At 51.5% G+C, this 13,986-nt stretch overlaps 1 protein-coding gene across 1 annotated transcript in view; it reads left to right on the top strand.

Annotated features, from left to right (window-relative positions):
* LOC134356991 (sodium- and chloride-dependent creatine transporter 1-like) overlaps positions 1-13,986 on the top strand; it is a 114,207-nt gene that overhangs the window by 85,609 nt on the left and 14,612 nt on the right. Inside the window, exons 6-9 of the mRNA XM_063068288.1 lie at positions 2,573-2,707; positions 3,017-3,120; positions 10,198-10,322; positions 13,414-13,526. Coding sequence (XP_062924358.1) covers positions 2,573-2,707; positions 3,017-3,120; positions 10,198-10,322; positions 13,414-13,526 — 477 coding nt within the window. The remainder of the gene's footprint in view (positions 1-2,572; positions 2,708-3,016; positions 3,121-10,197; positions 10,323-13,413; positions 13,527-13,986) is intronic.

Here is a 13,986-nt window from a genome sequence, read left to right on the forward strand (position 1 = left end):
ACCACCCCTCCCACAGTGTGACCCTCCCTCGGTACCACCCCTCCCACAGTGTGACCCTCGCTCAGTAGCACCCCTCCCACAGTGTGACCCTCCCTCGGTACCACCCCTCCCACAGTGTGACCCTCCCTCGGTACCACCCCTCCCACAGTGTGATCCTCGCTCAGTACCCTCAAACATTCTCATGTTTGATGGCTTCAAGCACGTTGCAGGATTGAAATTGCATTGAGCACAGTCCAGGCCCATAAGGTTGTGCCAACCTTTTAACCTACTCCAGGATCAATCTAACCCTTTCCTCTTACATAAGTCTCCATTTTTCTATCATCCAAGAGTCTGTTAAATGTCCCTAATGTATCTCCTGCTACCACCACCCCTGGCAGGCTGTTCGACACACCCATCCCACTGTGTTAAAATCCTATATTTCACATTCCCTCTTTACTTTCCACCAATCAACTTAAAATTATGCCTCCTTGTATTAGTCATTGCTATCCTGGGAAAACGTTTTGGGCTGTCCGCTCTATATGTGCATCTTATCTTGTACACCTCCATCAATCACCTCTTAAAGCCTAGCTCACTTAACCTATACTTGTAAGCTATGCTCTCATCCAGGAAGAATCCTGGTATATTTGCAATGCAACCGCTCTAAATTAACTTATTCTTTCTATAGAGGTGACCAGAACTAAACACAATGGTCCAAGTGCGGTTTAACCAGAGTTTTATTGAGCTGTAGCGTTATTCAGTTCCTGAATAATGTAAGCCAACACACCAAACTCCTCCTTTAGGCAGAGGATGGTGAATCTGTGGAACTGATTGCCACAGAAGGCTGTGGAGGGAAGCCATTGAGTCTTTATCCGTAAATGGTTCACAAAAAGGACTAATCTCCCGCTGACTGCCTGCCCGGACTCAGCCTGACCCTGGCCACCTGCTGACCGTCCTGTCCACCCGCTGACTGCCTGTCCACCCACTGACCGCCTGTCCAGACTCAGCGTGATCCTGTCCACCTACCGACCGCCTGTCCACCCACTGACCGCCTGTCCACCCGCTGACCGTCCTGTCCCCACCCACTGACCGCCTGTCCACCCACTGACCACCTGTCCACCCGCTGACCGTCCTGTCCAGCCACTGACTGCCTGTCCGGACTCGGCGTTATCCTGTCCACCCGCTGATCAGCCTTGATGGAATATCAGAGCAGACTCGATGGGCTGAATGGCCTAATTCTGTTCCTATGTCTGATGAGCAATGGAGTGGGCACAGCACAGAGTAGGCAGGTTGGGAGGTGGTCCGGCGTGGGGCACAGATATGAGTGGCAACACCACCAAGGAAATGTATAAACACAAGCCATTCTGCCCATGCTGAAAATACTGGGCGCCCCGGTAGCACCACACTGTTACAGCTCAGGGCGTCGGCGTTCTGGGCCCGTTTCCAGCTGTCTGTAAGGAGCTCGTACATTCTCCCATGTGTGCGTGGGTTTCCTCCGAGTGCTCCAGTTTCCTCCCACAGTCCAAAGACGTACCAGTTAGTAGGTTAATTGGTCATTGTAAATTGTCCTGTGATTAGGCTCTGGTTAAATGGGTAGCTGCTGGACTGGAAATGCCTGTTCTGTGCTATATCTCTAAGTACAGTGGATTCTGGTTATCGGTCATCGGTCAATCATGGCAGTCTTTTATTTGGGACAACTTTTAAAGAACAAAATTTAATCAAGAAAATAGCCAGGATTCACTTTGTTTATTTGGGACACTAAGCCACTTAATTGGGGCAGGAGCCTTGCTGAACAATTTCAAACTAGCCTCAGACACTGTACTTAAAGCAAACAGTTTTTAAGTAGTGTCGGTTGCTTGTGTTTGTGTTCAAAAAGCAGTGCTTTTTGTCTCTGATAGTTGATGAAAAATAAGCATTAAGATAATTCAGAACTGTTTCGCTCAATCCGGTTTAAAGTGTTCAGGCTTGGAGATGCCAGAAATGGCTGGGAATGGAAATGAAACAATTTTCCTACTTCAACAAGTTAGGAACTACAAAGAATTTGAAGGTATCGACAATCATCTTGAATGTTACAATAAAAATGAAGATTTGAGGATGCAATCATCGAAGACATTGTATGAAGGCAGTCCATTCTCTGCACTAGGTGTCTGCTCTGATTTTCTCCACTTACAGTCAATCAAAAGAACACAGCAGGGTACACTGGATGAATTCCTCCATTGTCAACTATTATAAACTAATACAGTTTTCATTTACTGCGGTAGTATCAGTAGTGTTCTGTATTTCATTTAAATACACAATGCGTCACACAGTTAAATCGTAGTTTGCCTTTTTTTTATACCTTTTAACTATTTCCATGAGAATTCAGCTATTTAGAGAAGCCACTTAATTGGGCCAAAGCGTACTGGTCCTGATGTGTCCCAATTCTACTGTATGTAGATAAATGCTGGAGGAACTCAGTGGGTCTGTGGAGAGGAACACACAGATGACATTTTGGGCCAAGGCCCTTCTTCTGGGAATGTACATGGGCTATCTTTGAAGGTTAACGGGAATATGACCAACTCCATCCTCAATGACCCCCCCCCCTCTCTCTCGCCAGGTTGTCTACTTCACTGCCCTATTTCCCTACCTGGTCCTGGTGATTCTCCTCGCCCATGGGGTATCCCTGCCCGGAGCTCTGGACGGCATCATTTACTACCTGAAGCCAGACTGGTCCAAACTGGCCGAAGCTCAGGTAAGCGGCGGAGATGCCCGTCCCTCGTCCTTCCAGCCCTCTCTCGTTTCCTTTGTACCGTCTACTGATTCTGGGGAGCTCCGATAAGAGCTTGTCTCTTTGAGCTGTTGTCCAGTCTGCTCCCAGCGGAGTTCCGGAGACCCAGGGGAGTCACTGGGATTGAGGCTGCGACCGCTTCACTGGGGATGTTCTGTTTTGGTTGTAGTTGTTGGATTTGAGGTTCTGCCCACAGATGGGTGCCCACACAACGTCTGCACATTCTGCTACTGCCTTTATAGAATGTTTTATTTTACCTGGTTTCTCTTGAAGGTTTGGATTGATGCAGGAACCCAGATCTTTTTCTCATATGCGATTGGATTAGGAGCACTTACAGCACTAGGCAGCTACAATCGTTTTAACAACAACTGCTACAGGTAACCTGGCAACGCAGGAGCGACACGTTGTTCTTGTCGGTTATATTTTATATCTGAGCCATCATTCTGAGCGTTTGGCAGAGGAGGGGGTTGTTGGAGGGGATACCACTGTCCAGGTGTCACAGCCTGACACCACCCAACCACAGAGTGACCCCTGAGGGTGGGGGGATTCTGTTGTCCCAACCCTGCCCCAGAAGGGGGCAGGCAAACATCTGGCCAGGTCACCCCTTGTCCTGGGCCACCCCCTGAGCTTGGGGACTGGGTTCCAACCTAGGGCAGGGCCGGAACTGCCTGCCTCTGGCACAGGATGGTCACAGCTGGAATGGACAGCCAGCCACTGGCACAGTGGTCACAACTGGGACTGCCCACCACCTGCACAGTGTGGTTACAGCTGAACTGGCCAGCCACTGGCACAGTGGTCACAGCTGGAACGGCCAGCCCCTAGCACAGGGTGGGCACAGCTGAAAGAGACAGCCACTGGCACATGGTGGTCACATCTGGATCAGCCAGCCACTGGCACAGAATGGTCACAGCTGGAACAGCCAGCCACTGGTACAGGATGGTCACAGCTGGAATGGCCAGCCACTAGCACAGGATGGTCACAGCTGGATCAGCCAGCCACTGGTACAGGATGGTCACAGCTGGAATGGCCGGCCACTAGCACAGGATGGTCACATCTGGATCAGCCAGCCACTGGCACAGAATGGTCACAGCTGGAACAGCCAGCCCCTAGCACAGGGTGGGCACAGCTGAAAGAGACAGCCACTGGCACATGGTGGTCACATCTGGATCAGCCAGCCACTGGTACAGGATGGTCACAGCTGGAATGGCCGGCCACTAGCACAGGATGGTCACAGCTGGATCAGCCAGCCACTGGCACAGGATGGTCACAGCTGGAATGGCCGGCCACTGGCACAGGATGGTCACAGCTGGAATGGCCGGCCACTGGTACAGGATGGTCACAGCTGGAATGGCCGGCCACTGGCACAGGATGGTCATGGCTGGCCACTGGTACAGTTCACAACTGGAGCTGCTGATCACTTGCACAGTTTGATCACAGCTGGATTGGCCAGCCACTGGCACATGGTGGTGACAGCTGGATTGGCCAACCACAGGCACATGATTATCACAGCTGGAGCAGCCGCCCACTGGCACTGTGTGGTTACAGCTGGCACCAGCGGACACTGGCTCTGGAAGGGGTTGGCCCCTGCTCCCTCTATAGGGTTTCCGGCACCAGTTCTGTTACTGGGTAACCCCACCCCCTTGGAAATGGGGTCAATGGCTCTTAGCAGGGTGCCTGGATTTGCCTTCCACCCCTCCTACCATACACCTATGGTTCTCAGTCAGTGATAAACCTGTGCCCACCACAGGAGGAGAGTGGGGCTGTGTTTGTAAAGAGCCAAACCCCACCCCTTCACTTCCATCAGTCAGACCACGTGGGGGCACAGCAGGTACACAGAGGGCAAAGGCAACATCTGTCTGACTGACACGGGCACGTCTTCCCCACACCTACCCTCCATCTTCACCCCTACCCTCCATCCTCACCCCAACTCACCCCTACCCTCCATCCTCACCCCTCACCCACACCTACTCTCCGTCTTCACCCCTAATCCTCCATCCTCACCCCTAACCCACACCTACTCTCCATCTTCACCCCAACTCACCCCTACCCTCCATCCTCACCCCTCACCCACACCTACCCTCCATCCTCACCCCTCACCCACACCTACTCTCCATCCTCACCCCTAATCCTCCATCCTCACCCCCACCCACCCATACCCTCCATCCTCACACCTAGCCTACCCCTACCCTCGATTCTCACCCCTCACCCACACCTACCCTCCATCTTCACCCCTCACCCACCCCTACCCTCCATCTTCACCCCTCACCCACCCCTACCCTCGATTCTCACCCCTCACCCACACCTACTCTCCATCCTCACCCCTAATCCTCCATCCTCACCCCCACCCACCCATACCCTCCATCCTCACACCTAGCCTACCCCTACCCTCGATTCTCACCCCTCACCCACACCTACCCTCCATCTTCACCCCTCACCCACCCCTACCCTCCATCTTCACCCCTCACCCACCCCTACCCTCGATTCTCACACCTCACCCACACCTACCCTCCATCTTCACCCCTCACCCACCCCTACCCTCCATCCTCACCGCTCACCCACACCAGCCACCGCACTATCATGCAACCCCTCCTCCATAACCCATCTCTGCCCCCATTTCCAAACCCTTACCCTGGCCCATCATCCCTCCCTCCCCCCCCACTTCTCATCCACACTGATCCCACCCACTCTTCATTCTTGACCCACCCACTCTCCGCATTTCACTGGCGGGTAGGCACCCTGCCAGGAAATGTTGGGTGATCCTGGTCATCACAGTCAGTACAGCCATGATGGGCCGATGGGCTGATCCAGAGTTGTACTGTTTTTGTGTGCCATCTCGGCCATAGACCCATCCCTCACCAATGGGTAGTCCTCCCTGACCTCTCCCAGTGACCTGACTCCTGACCCCTTCTGGAAGTCCGACCCCTCAACTCTCTTTGGGTTCCAGCTCCTGACCCCTACCGGGTGACCTGACCCCTGCCGTCCGCTGTCCCTGCGCCTCATTACCTACCACAGGAGTGGCACCATGGTGTTTGCTGCTCAGAAGGCCCTCCCCTCCTACAGACCCCAGAGCTCAGGTTTGGATAGACCTTGCCTGGGTGTGAGTGGCCTGACAGCACAGCACAGCCTCTCGAGCCCACTGAGGGTGTGGTCTGGCTTGATTCCCCTCCAAACTCACCCACGGCGTCCCACGGTCTGCAGAAGGTGGTTGTTGTAACCTCTGCCTACTTCTCCCACCCAATCCCCACCTGACCCGATTCTCCCATCTCCCAGAACCCCACCAACTCCCCCAGGCCCCCTCTCCCACCCAATCCCACACTCAAGCCCCCTCACAGACCCCATATCCACACCACCCCATCCTCAACCCCTCCCAACCCCAGATCCACTCCCAACCTTTCAAACACTTCCCCAATCTCTCTTCCTGCCCCAATCATATCCCCACCTTCTTCTCTCCACCCCCCCCATTTACTCAACCCTTCCCCATACTCTCTTCATCTGACCCACCTCAGTCTCCTTCCCCATCACTACCCTTGACCACTGGCCATCGTCCCTGGTTTTCCGACCTCCCTCCTCTCAGTTCCTTCACATCCTGATCCAACAGCTTGTTTCTTCCCAACCTTTTCTGTCTGATGGTGGAGGGGTCATGGCTGATGCAGATACCATTCGAGGTGTGCCCGGAGAGTGCTCTGTCACGTGGATGGAACTCGGAGCCCAGGGCTGTTCTCTTTCTCTGAGAGTCTCCAATTCCACTCGAGGCATTGGACTGTCAGTGGAAATGTTCAATCAGTGTTGGCTTGTTTGTCGGGTGCTGTTTGATAAGTGATATGCTCTGGTTCCTCGGGCACTCCATCGTGCCTCTGACACTCAGTTTATCCTGATACCTTGCTGCACCCCTCAACCCAACATGCAGAAGGCGGTATTGCTCGCAGGTATCCTCGAGAGGGCTGTGACAGTGCTCTCTCTGGGCTCTCCAGACCCAGGCCCAGCTTCCTCTGGGTCTTCCCACAGTGAACACTGGCACTCTGGCAGAGACACTGGATGTCATAGGGATGAGCCACAGTGGGGAGAGTGTGTTGGAGGTGGCTCTAATACTGCCAGTGTTTGAGATTGCCAATGCTGTGGGAGTGTCACAACTTCAATCTGGACCAGTCCAGATGTACTGAGGTTCCTCCTCGATGGCCCGGCTGTGTTTGATGTCAGGGATCTCCACCGCCTCTGAACCTGAACTGTGTGACTACAGTAACACTAACATGCCTCAGGAAAAGAAATCCTCCTTCCTTCCATGCTGGGCAAACTGCCCCAGGTATCAAACCCCCACAGCAGCTTAGAATGACACCCTCGGCCACTCCATTCCACTTCTGCAGGGCAGTAAGAATGGCCACACGTGCTGGGGCAGCTGAGATCCAGTGCCAGGCTCTGGCAGGTAGACAGCACTGCAGACTGGGTCTGGGGACAGAGTAGATGAAGCCCACGTCCCTGATGTCAGTACTGGGTTCCCACAACGCCTGACCCAATAACAATGGTGATGCTGTTCAGAGACCGGCACCTTCACCTGGTCAGACAGCACTGCTGCTTAACTAGCTGGAAACTGTGGAGGACATGTCAACTGTCCAATCAGTTACTGGGCCTTGTCCAATCGGTTACTGGGCTGTATCCAATCGGTTTCTGGGCCCTATCCAATCGGTTTCTGGGCCCTATCCAATCGGTTTCTGGGCCCTATCCAATCGGTTTCTGGGCCCTGTCCAATCGGTTACTGGGCTGTATCCAATTGGTTTCTGGGCCCTGTCCAATCAGTTACCGGGCCCTATCCAATCGGTTACTGGGCCCTATCCAATCGGTTACTGGATCCTGTCCAATTGGTTACTGGGCCTTGTCCAATCCGTTATTGGGTTGTGTCCAATCGGTTATTGTGCTAGATCCAATCGGTTACTGGGCCCTATCCAATCGGTTACTAGATTGTGTCCGATCGTTTATTGGGTTGTATCCAATCGGTTATTGGGTTGTGTCCAATCAGTTACTGGGCTGTATCCAATTGCTTACTGGGCCCTGTCCAATCGGTTACTGGGCCCTGTCCAATCGGTTACTGGGCCTTATCCAATTGGTTACTGGGCCTGTCTAATTGGTTACTGGGCCCTGTCCGATCAGTTACTGGTCCTGTCCGATCGGTTACTGGTCCTGTCCGATTGGTTACTGGGCCCTGTCCGATTGGTTACTGGTCCTGTCCGATCGGTTACTGGGTCTGTCCGATCGGTTACTGGGCCCTGTCCAATCGGTTACTGGTTCTGTCCGATCGGTTACTGGGCCCTGTCCGATCGGTTACTGGTCCTGTCCGATGGGTTACTGGGCCCTGTCCGATCGGTTACTGGGCCCTGTCCAATCGGTTACTGGGCCCTGTCCAATCGGTTACTGGGCCCTGTCCGATCGGTTACTGGGCCCTGTCCGATCGGTTACTGGGCCCTGTCCAATCGGTTACTGGGCCCTGTCTGATTGGTTACTGGGCCCTGTCCAATCAAAGACTGGGTTCACCGACTGATGTTTCTGTGGGAAGTTTGGACACATCTCACTCTCTTGGTCCTGAAGTTTGCAGTTACATTCGATGTCCCGAGCCAATTGACCTCTGGACCAAAGGCTAACCCCAGCAGTACTGCACAGGACATCCAATGACCAGAACCCGTCCCACTCACACCCACACAGCTACGGTCTGCATTTCACCTTCCCCTCTCACTGTACCTGGCTTGTCCCTTCCCCCGCTCCTTCGCCACCTCAACACTATGTCATCGGGACACAGCAACACTAACAGGTATTTAATTCCAGGCGTGTTTGTACTTCGGGACGTGCCCTGGATCAAGTGGAGGAGAACTGCCCTTGCTCTGAGTTGTACACAGACGATCCTTTCGGTTGGGGTGTCTGAATGAGAACACACTGCCGTTACAGTGGTACTCACAGTTTGAGGTGTGTTGTATACCACCAGCTCCTAAAGAGGGTGCAACAGCAAAGTGGGTCACCGCTGTCTCTAATGTAAATAGACTTCTGTTTTCCCTCTGCTTCTACTGGGCCTAACGACCAATGAGGAATAGAGTGAAGCCTGCTATGATAACGTGGGGATGGACATGTGTCAGTGGGCAGTTACACATATGTACCAGTAGGCAGTTACATGTGAATGGACATGTGTCAGGTAATTTCACATATGTACCAGTAGGCAGTTACATGTGAATGGACATGTGTCGGGTAATTTCACATATGTACAGGGGGGAGTTACGTGTGAATGGACATGTGTCGGGTAATTTCACATATGTACAGGGGGGAGTTACGTGTGAATGGACATGTGTCGGGTAATTTCACATATGTACAGGGGGGAGTTACGTGTGAATGGACATGTGTCGGGTAATTTCACATATGTACCGGGGGGAGTTACATGTGAATGGACATGTGTCGGGTAATTTCACATATGTACCAGGGAATCTTATGTGTGATCAGTGGGTAATTTCACATATGTACCGGGGGGAAGTTACGTGTGAATGGATGTGTGTCAGTGGGTAATTTCACATATGTACCAGTGGGCAGTTACGTGTGAATGGACATGTGTCAGTGGGTAATTTCACATATGTACCGGGGGGAAGTTACGTGTGAATGGATGTGTGTCAGTGGGTAATTTCACATATGTACCGGGGGGCAGTTACGTGTGAATGGACATGTGTCAGTGGGTAATTTCACATATGTACCAGTGGGCAGTTACGTGTGAATGGACATGTGTCAGTGGGTAATTTCACATATGTACCGGGGGGAAGTTACGTGTGAATGGACATGTGTCAGTGGGGAATTTCACTAGGTACCGGGGAGAGTTATGTGTGATCAAACATGCTGATGGGTTAGTGCAGGTATAGAATATCTGCCTTTATGGGAAATGTCTGTCTTGTTCCCACATCAGCAGCTTTAGGTGTTCCATCCAGGTCCAGTGGAAATCTTCGACTGTGACATCTGATTGCTGGATCACACTGCACACTTCTCTGTAGACCAGTCAGCCTCTGGGGTTCCTGCAGCAGGCTGGCACCAAAATTTCTTTGTTTTCACTGTGTGTTAGTATCTCCCTTTGACAGGTCTCTTTGGGGCTATATCTTATGATCTGTCTGCTAATAACTTGCTCTTGTGTGTATCCAACCCTTCCTGTGTCCTTGACTGTTGAGCGTCTTTCTGTCTAAAGCCTCTGTATCCCCGGGTCTCCGGAGAATGTCCTCCCAGCAGCCGTAACCCGGTTATGTCTTCACTTCTGATTTTTGACTTGTGATGCACTGTGGAAGAGAGGATGGTTCTGTTTAAGGAGGTTGTATACAGAGGAGGAGATCCTGCTCTACGCTGGGCTAAGTATCTTGAGTTTGGAGTCTGATTAGAACTACGGTGCGCTGGGCCTTCGGGAACCCACTATAACTTGTGCTCCTGTCTGCGTGCTTCATTCACAGAGATGCCTACCTCCTGGCACTGATCAACAGCACCACCAGTTTCTTCTCGGGCTTTGTCGTCTTCTCCGTGCTGGGCTTCATGGCGTCTGAACAAGGAGTGGACATCTCAAAGGTGGCAGAATCTGGTGAGAGCTTGCATGCCCCATGGGTGGTAGAACTGTCCTGAGTTCATCTACATCAACCTTGATGCACACTAGTGCTGCTCCTGTTTGCCTACGTCAGGCACGTATCCCCTACACCTTTCCTATCCCTGTACCTGTCCACTTAAAACATTGGAGAAGAATTAGATCATTTGGCTCATCGAGTCTTGGCTGATTTATTATCCCTCTCAACCCCATTCTCCCCTCTTCTCCCCGTAACATGCCCTGACTCGTCAAGGACCTATCAACGTTCAGTTTAAATATAACTGCTTTGTACAGCCCATCTCTTATACTCAATGCTTTGGCCAATGAAGACAAACGTACAAAATACCAGCTTCACTGCCCTAGCCACCTGTGACGCTACTTTCAGACAAGGTCTCTATGTACATCAACACTCTCTAGGTCCCTGCCATTTACTCTGTACACCTGACCAGAGTCTGACTTTTCAAAGTACATGACCTCACACTGATCTGGACTAAATTTCAACTGCCACTATTCTGCCCAACTTTCTGCTAATCCAAGTCCCACTGTATTCTTGGACAACCTTCTTCATTGCCAACGACACGGCCAATTTTTGTATCACCTACAAATTTACTAATCATTACCCTAATGTTCTCATCCAAATTTGGGACATTGACAGAGCTGGGCCAGGAAGTGACAGATGGAGTTCCATCGGAAAAAGTGTGAGGTGATTCTTGTGTGAAGGTCACATGCGAAGGCAAAACAAAGGATTAATGATAGGATTCCTAACAGTGTGGAAGAACAGAGGGACATTGGGCACAGATCCCTCAAAGTTGCTGCACAAGCTGATAGGGTTGTTAAGAAGGTGTGTTGGCCTTCATAGTTGGGGGATTGAGTTCAAGAGTTGTAAGTAATGTTGCGACTCTATAAAACTTTGGTTAGACCGCACTTGGAATATTGTGCTCAGTTCTGGTCACCTCATTATAGGAAGGATGTGGAAGCTTTAGAGAGGGTGCAGAGGAGATTTACTGGGATGCTGCCTGGATTAGAGAGCATATTTTATGGGGCTAAGTTGAGTGAACTAGGGTTTTTCCCATTGGAGCGAAGGAGGATAATAGATTACTCTAGAGATGTATAAGAGGTACAGGTAGAGTGGACAGCCAGGGTGGGAAGGGCTAATACAAAGGGGCATAATCTTAAGATGATTGGAGGAAAGTGGAGTGTGTCAGAGGTAGTGTTTTACACCGAGAGTGGTGGGTGTCAGAAGGAGACACATTACAGACATTTAAGAGACTCTTAGAGACACGAATGGCTGAAAAGTTGGGGGGCGATGTGGGAGGGAAGGTGTAGGTTGATCTTGGAGTAGATTAATAGGATGGCACAACATTGTGGGCTGAAGAGCCTGGACTGTACAGTACGGTTCTGTGTTCAATGTTCTAATAACTTCTATCATTTACAAGGGTCACAGAGCCGGTTCCTGTGGTGGACCGTTTGTTACACCCTTCAGTCAGAGAAAAATCCATCCAGCACTTCTCTGCCATTCCTACAGAGCAGACTGCCGAAAACCTTCCCAAATCACAGATCCACAAAGTGAGAAGACATGGTTTTACGGTCAGGGAGGGAGAGAAGTTCGTAGGGGATCTGCTGCTTGTTTCAGATGTCCAAGTTGTGGCAACAGTTCCCTTTCACCTCATTAGTTCTCTGAAACAACTTGGAATCCTACATCCATTTTTACCTCTGTGAGGGCACGGACATTTTTCCTCCTCCTTGCTTGTGGAGGTCAGAGTCTCCTGGAAAGTGGAGCGTAGCTGGAAGACACTGCCAGAGAGAACAGTGGAAGCAGAGTCTCTGAAAGACTTTAAAAGGTGCCTGGACGAGCTCTTGAATTACTGAGACTCAGAGGACTTGGGAAGTGGGATTAGGATGGACAAGTGCACATCGGTCAGTGTGATTGTAGTGAGTGGAATGGCCTGTTAGACTCATATCGAAATACAAGATGGACAAAGACCCTTCAGCCCATCCAGTCTATCCACCCAGGCTAGTCATAATTCCCTGCAACCTGCCCATTTCCCTCCCAGGCGCACCCCTGCATGTATCTGTCCAAGTGTTGCTTAAATGACACTATTGTACCTCCCTCAACCACTTCCTCGTTCCATATACTCACCACCTTCTGTGTGAAAAAGTTATCATTCAGCTCCCTGTTAAATCCTTCCCCTCTCATCCTAGTTTTGCCCCCAGTTTTGGTTTCCCTTACCCTAGGGAAAAGATTGTTACTGTCCATCATATCTCTGTCTCTTATAATTTTAAACATGTCTGTAAAGTTTCCCCTCACTCTCCTACCTTCCAAGGAATAAGGACCCAGCCTGGATGACCTCTCCCTGTAACAGGTCCTCTGGTTCTATAACCTCCTCGTAAATCTGATAACCCTAAAACAGTGACCGAAACTATACAGCAAGTGTGGTCCTGCCAATGATTCAGACAACTGTAACATCGCTTCCCAACTCCTACACTGTCCTAGACACTGCCATAGGACACGAAGGCCATCTTAGCTGAGGTGGCCAGGTCACAGGTTTCATGCTTTGACCTTTCAAGGTATTGTACTTCTCCTCTGTTATGGTAGAACATTTACTGTCTTTGATAAATTATTGAATGCTGGGTGAAACCAGTCAAGGGATAGAGACATTGAGCACCTCGTTCCACACTTCCAGCACCCTGTGGCTCCCTGTCTCACACTCTCACACCCTCTGTCACCCCGTCCTGCACTGTCACACCCCCTGACAGCCTGGCCCACACTCTCACCCTCTGTCTCACACACACACACGGATAAACACACACACACACACACACACACACACACACACACACACACACACACGGATACACACACACACACACAGGCACATGGGTACGAGCAAGGACGAATGCCAATACATACTCTCATGTGGCAGGAACTTAGCTCAACATGCCTGGAGTTCCCGTCCTCCCTCACTGAGGTGCGACTTGGGGTGATGGTTTGGGATTGGAGATAGGGTGGGGACATGTAAGGGTTGAGGGAGAGGGTTGGGGTGCTGGTTGGGTGTGAGGATGTGAGGACTAACACCAGCTCTCTCCCCAGGCCCTGGCCTGGCCTTCATCGCCTACCCCAAGGCCGTCACTCTGATGCCAATTGCCCCTCTCTGGGCCGCCCTCTTCTTCTTCATGCTGCTGGTCCTGGGACTCGACAGTCAGGTGGGTCACCTGTCTCATAGCCCCTCCCAGCCGTTCACCTTCCCCCCCCCCACCCGACCCAGCAGCGTGGTACTGGGGGAGGGTCAAGGTGTCGGCTGTGCCGCTCTGAGGGATCTACCCCGCTTCTGCCGCGAACTGTGGGGGGTTTGGGGGCCAGCTGAGAGAGAGTCTCACAGTATTGGGGGGGGTTACTGAGAGAGAGTCACACAGTATAGGGGATAGAGTCTCACAGTATAGGGGAGAGAGAGTCACACAGTATTGGGGAGTTACTGAGAGAGAGTCACAGTATCGGGGAATTTCTGAGAGAGAGTCACACAGTACTGGGGAGTTACTGAGAGAGAGAAACACAGTATTGGGGGGTTTCTGAGAGAGAGTCACACAGTACTGGGGGGGTTACTGAGAGAGAGAAACACAGTATTGGGGGGTTTCTGAGAGAGAGTCACACAGTATTGGGGGGTTT

Source organism: Mobula hypostoma, chromosome 15, assembly GCF_963921235.1.
Source record: "Mobula hypostoma chromosome 15, sMobHyp1.1, whole genome shotgun sequence".
Lineage (NCBI taxonomy): Eukaryota > Metazoa > Chordata > Chondrichthyes > Myliobatiformes > Myliobatidae > Mobula > Mobula hypostoma.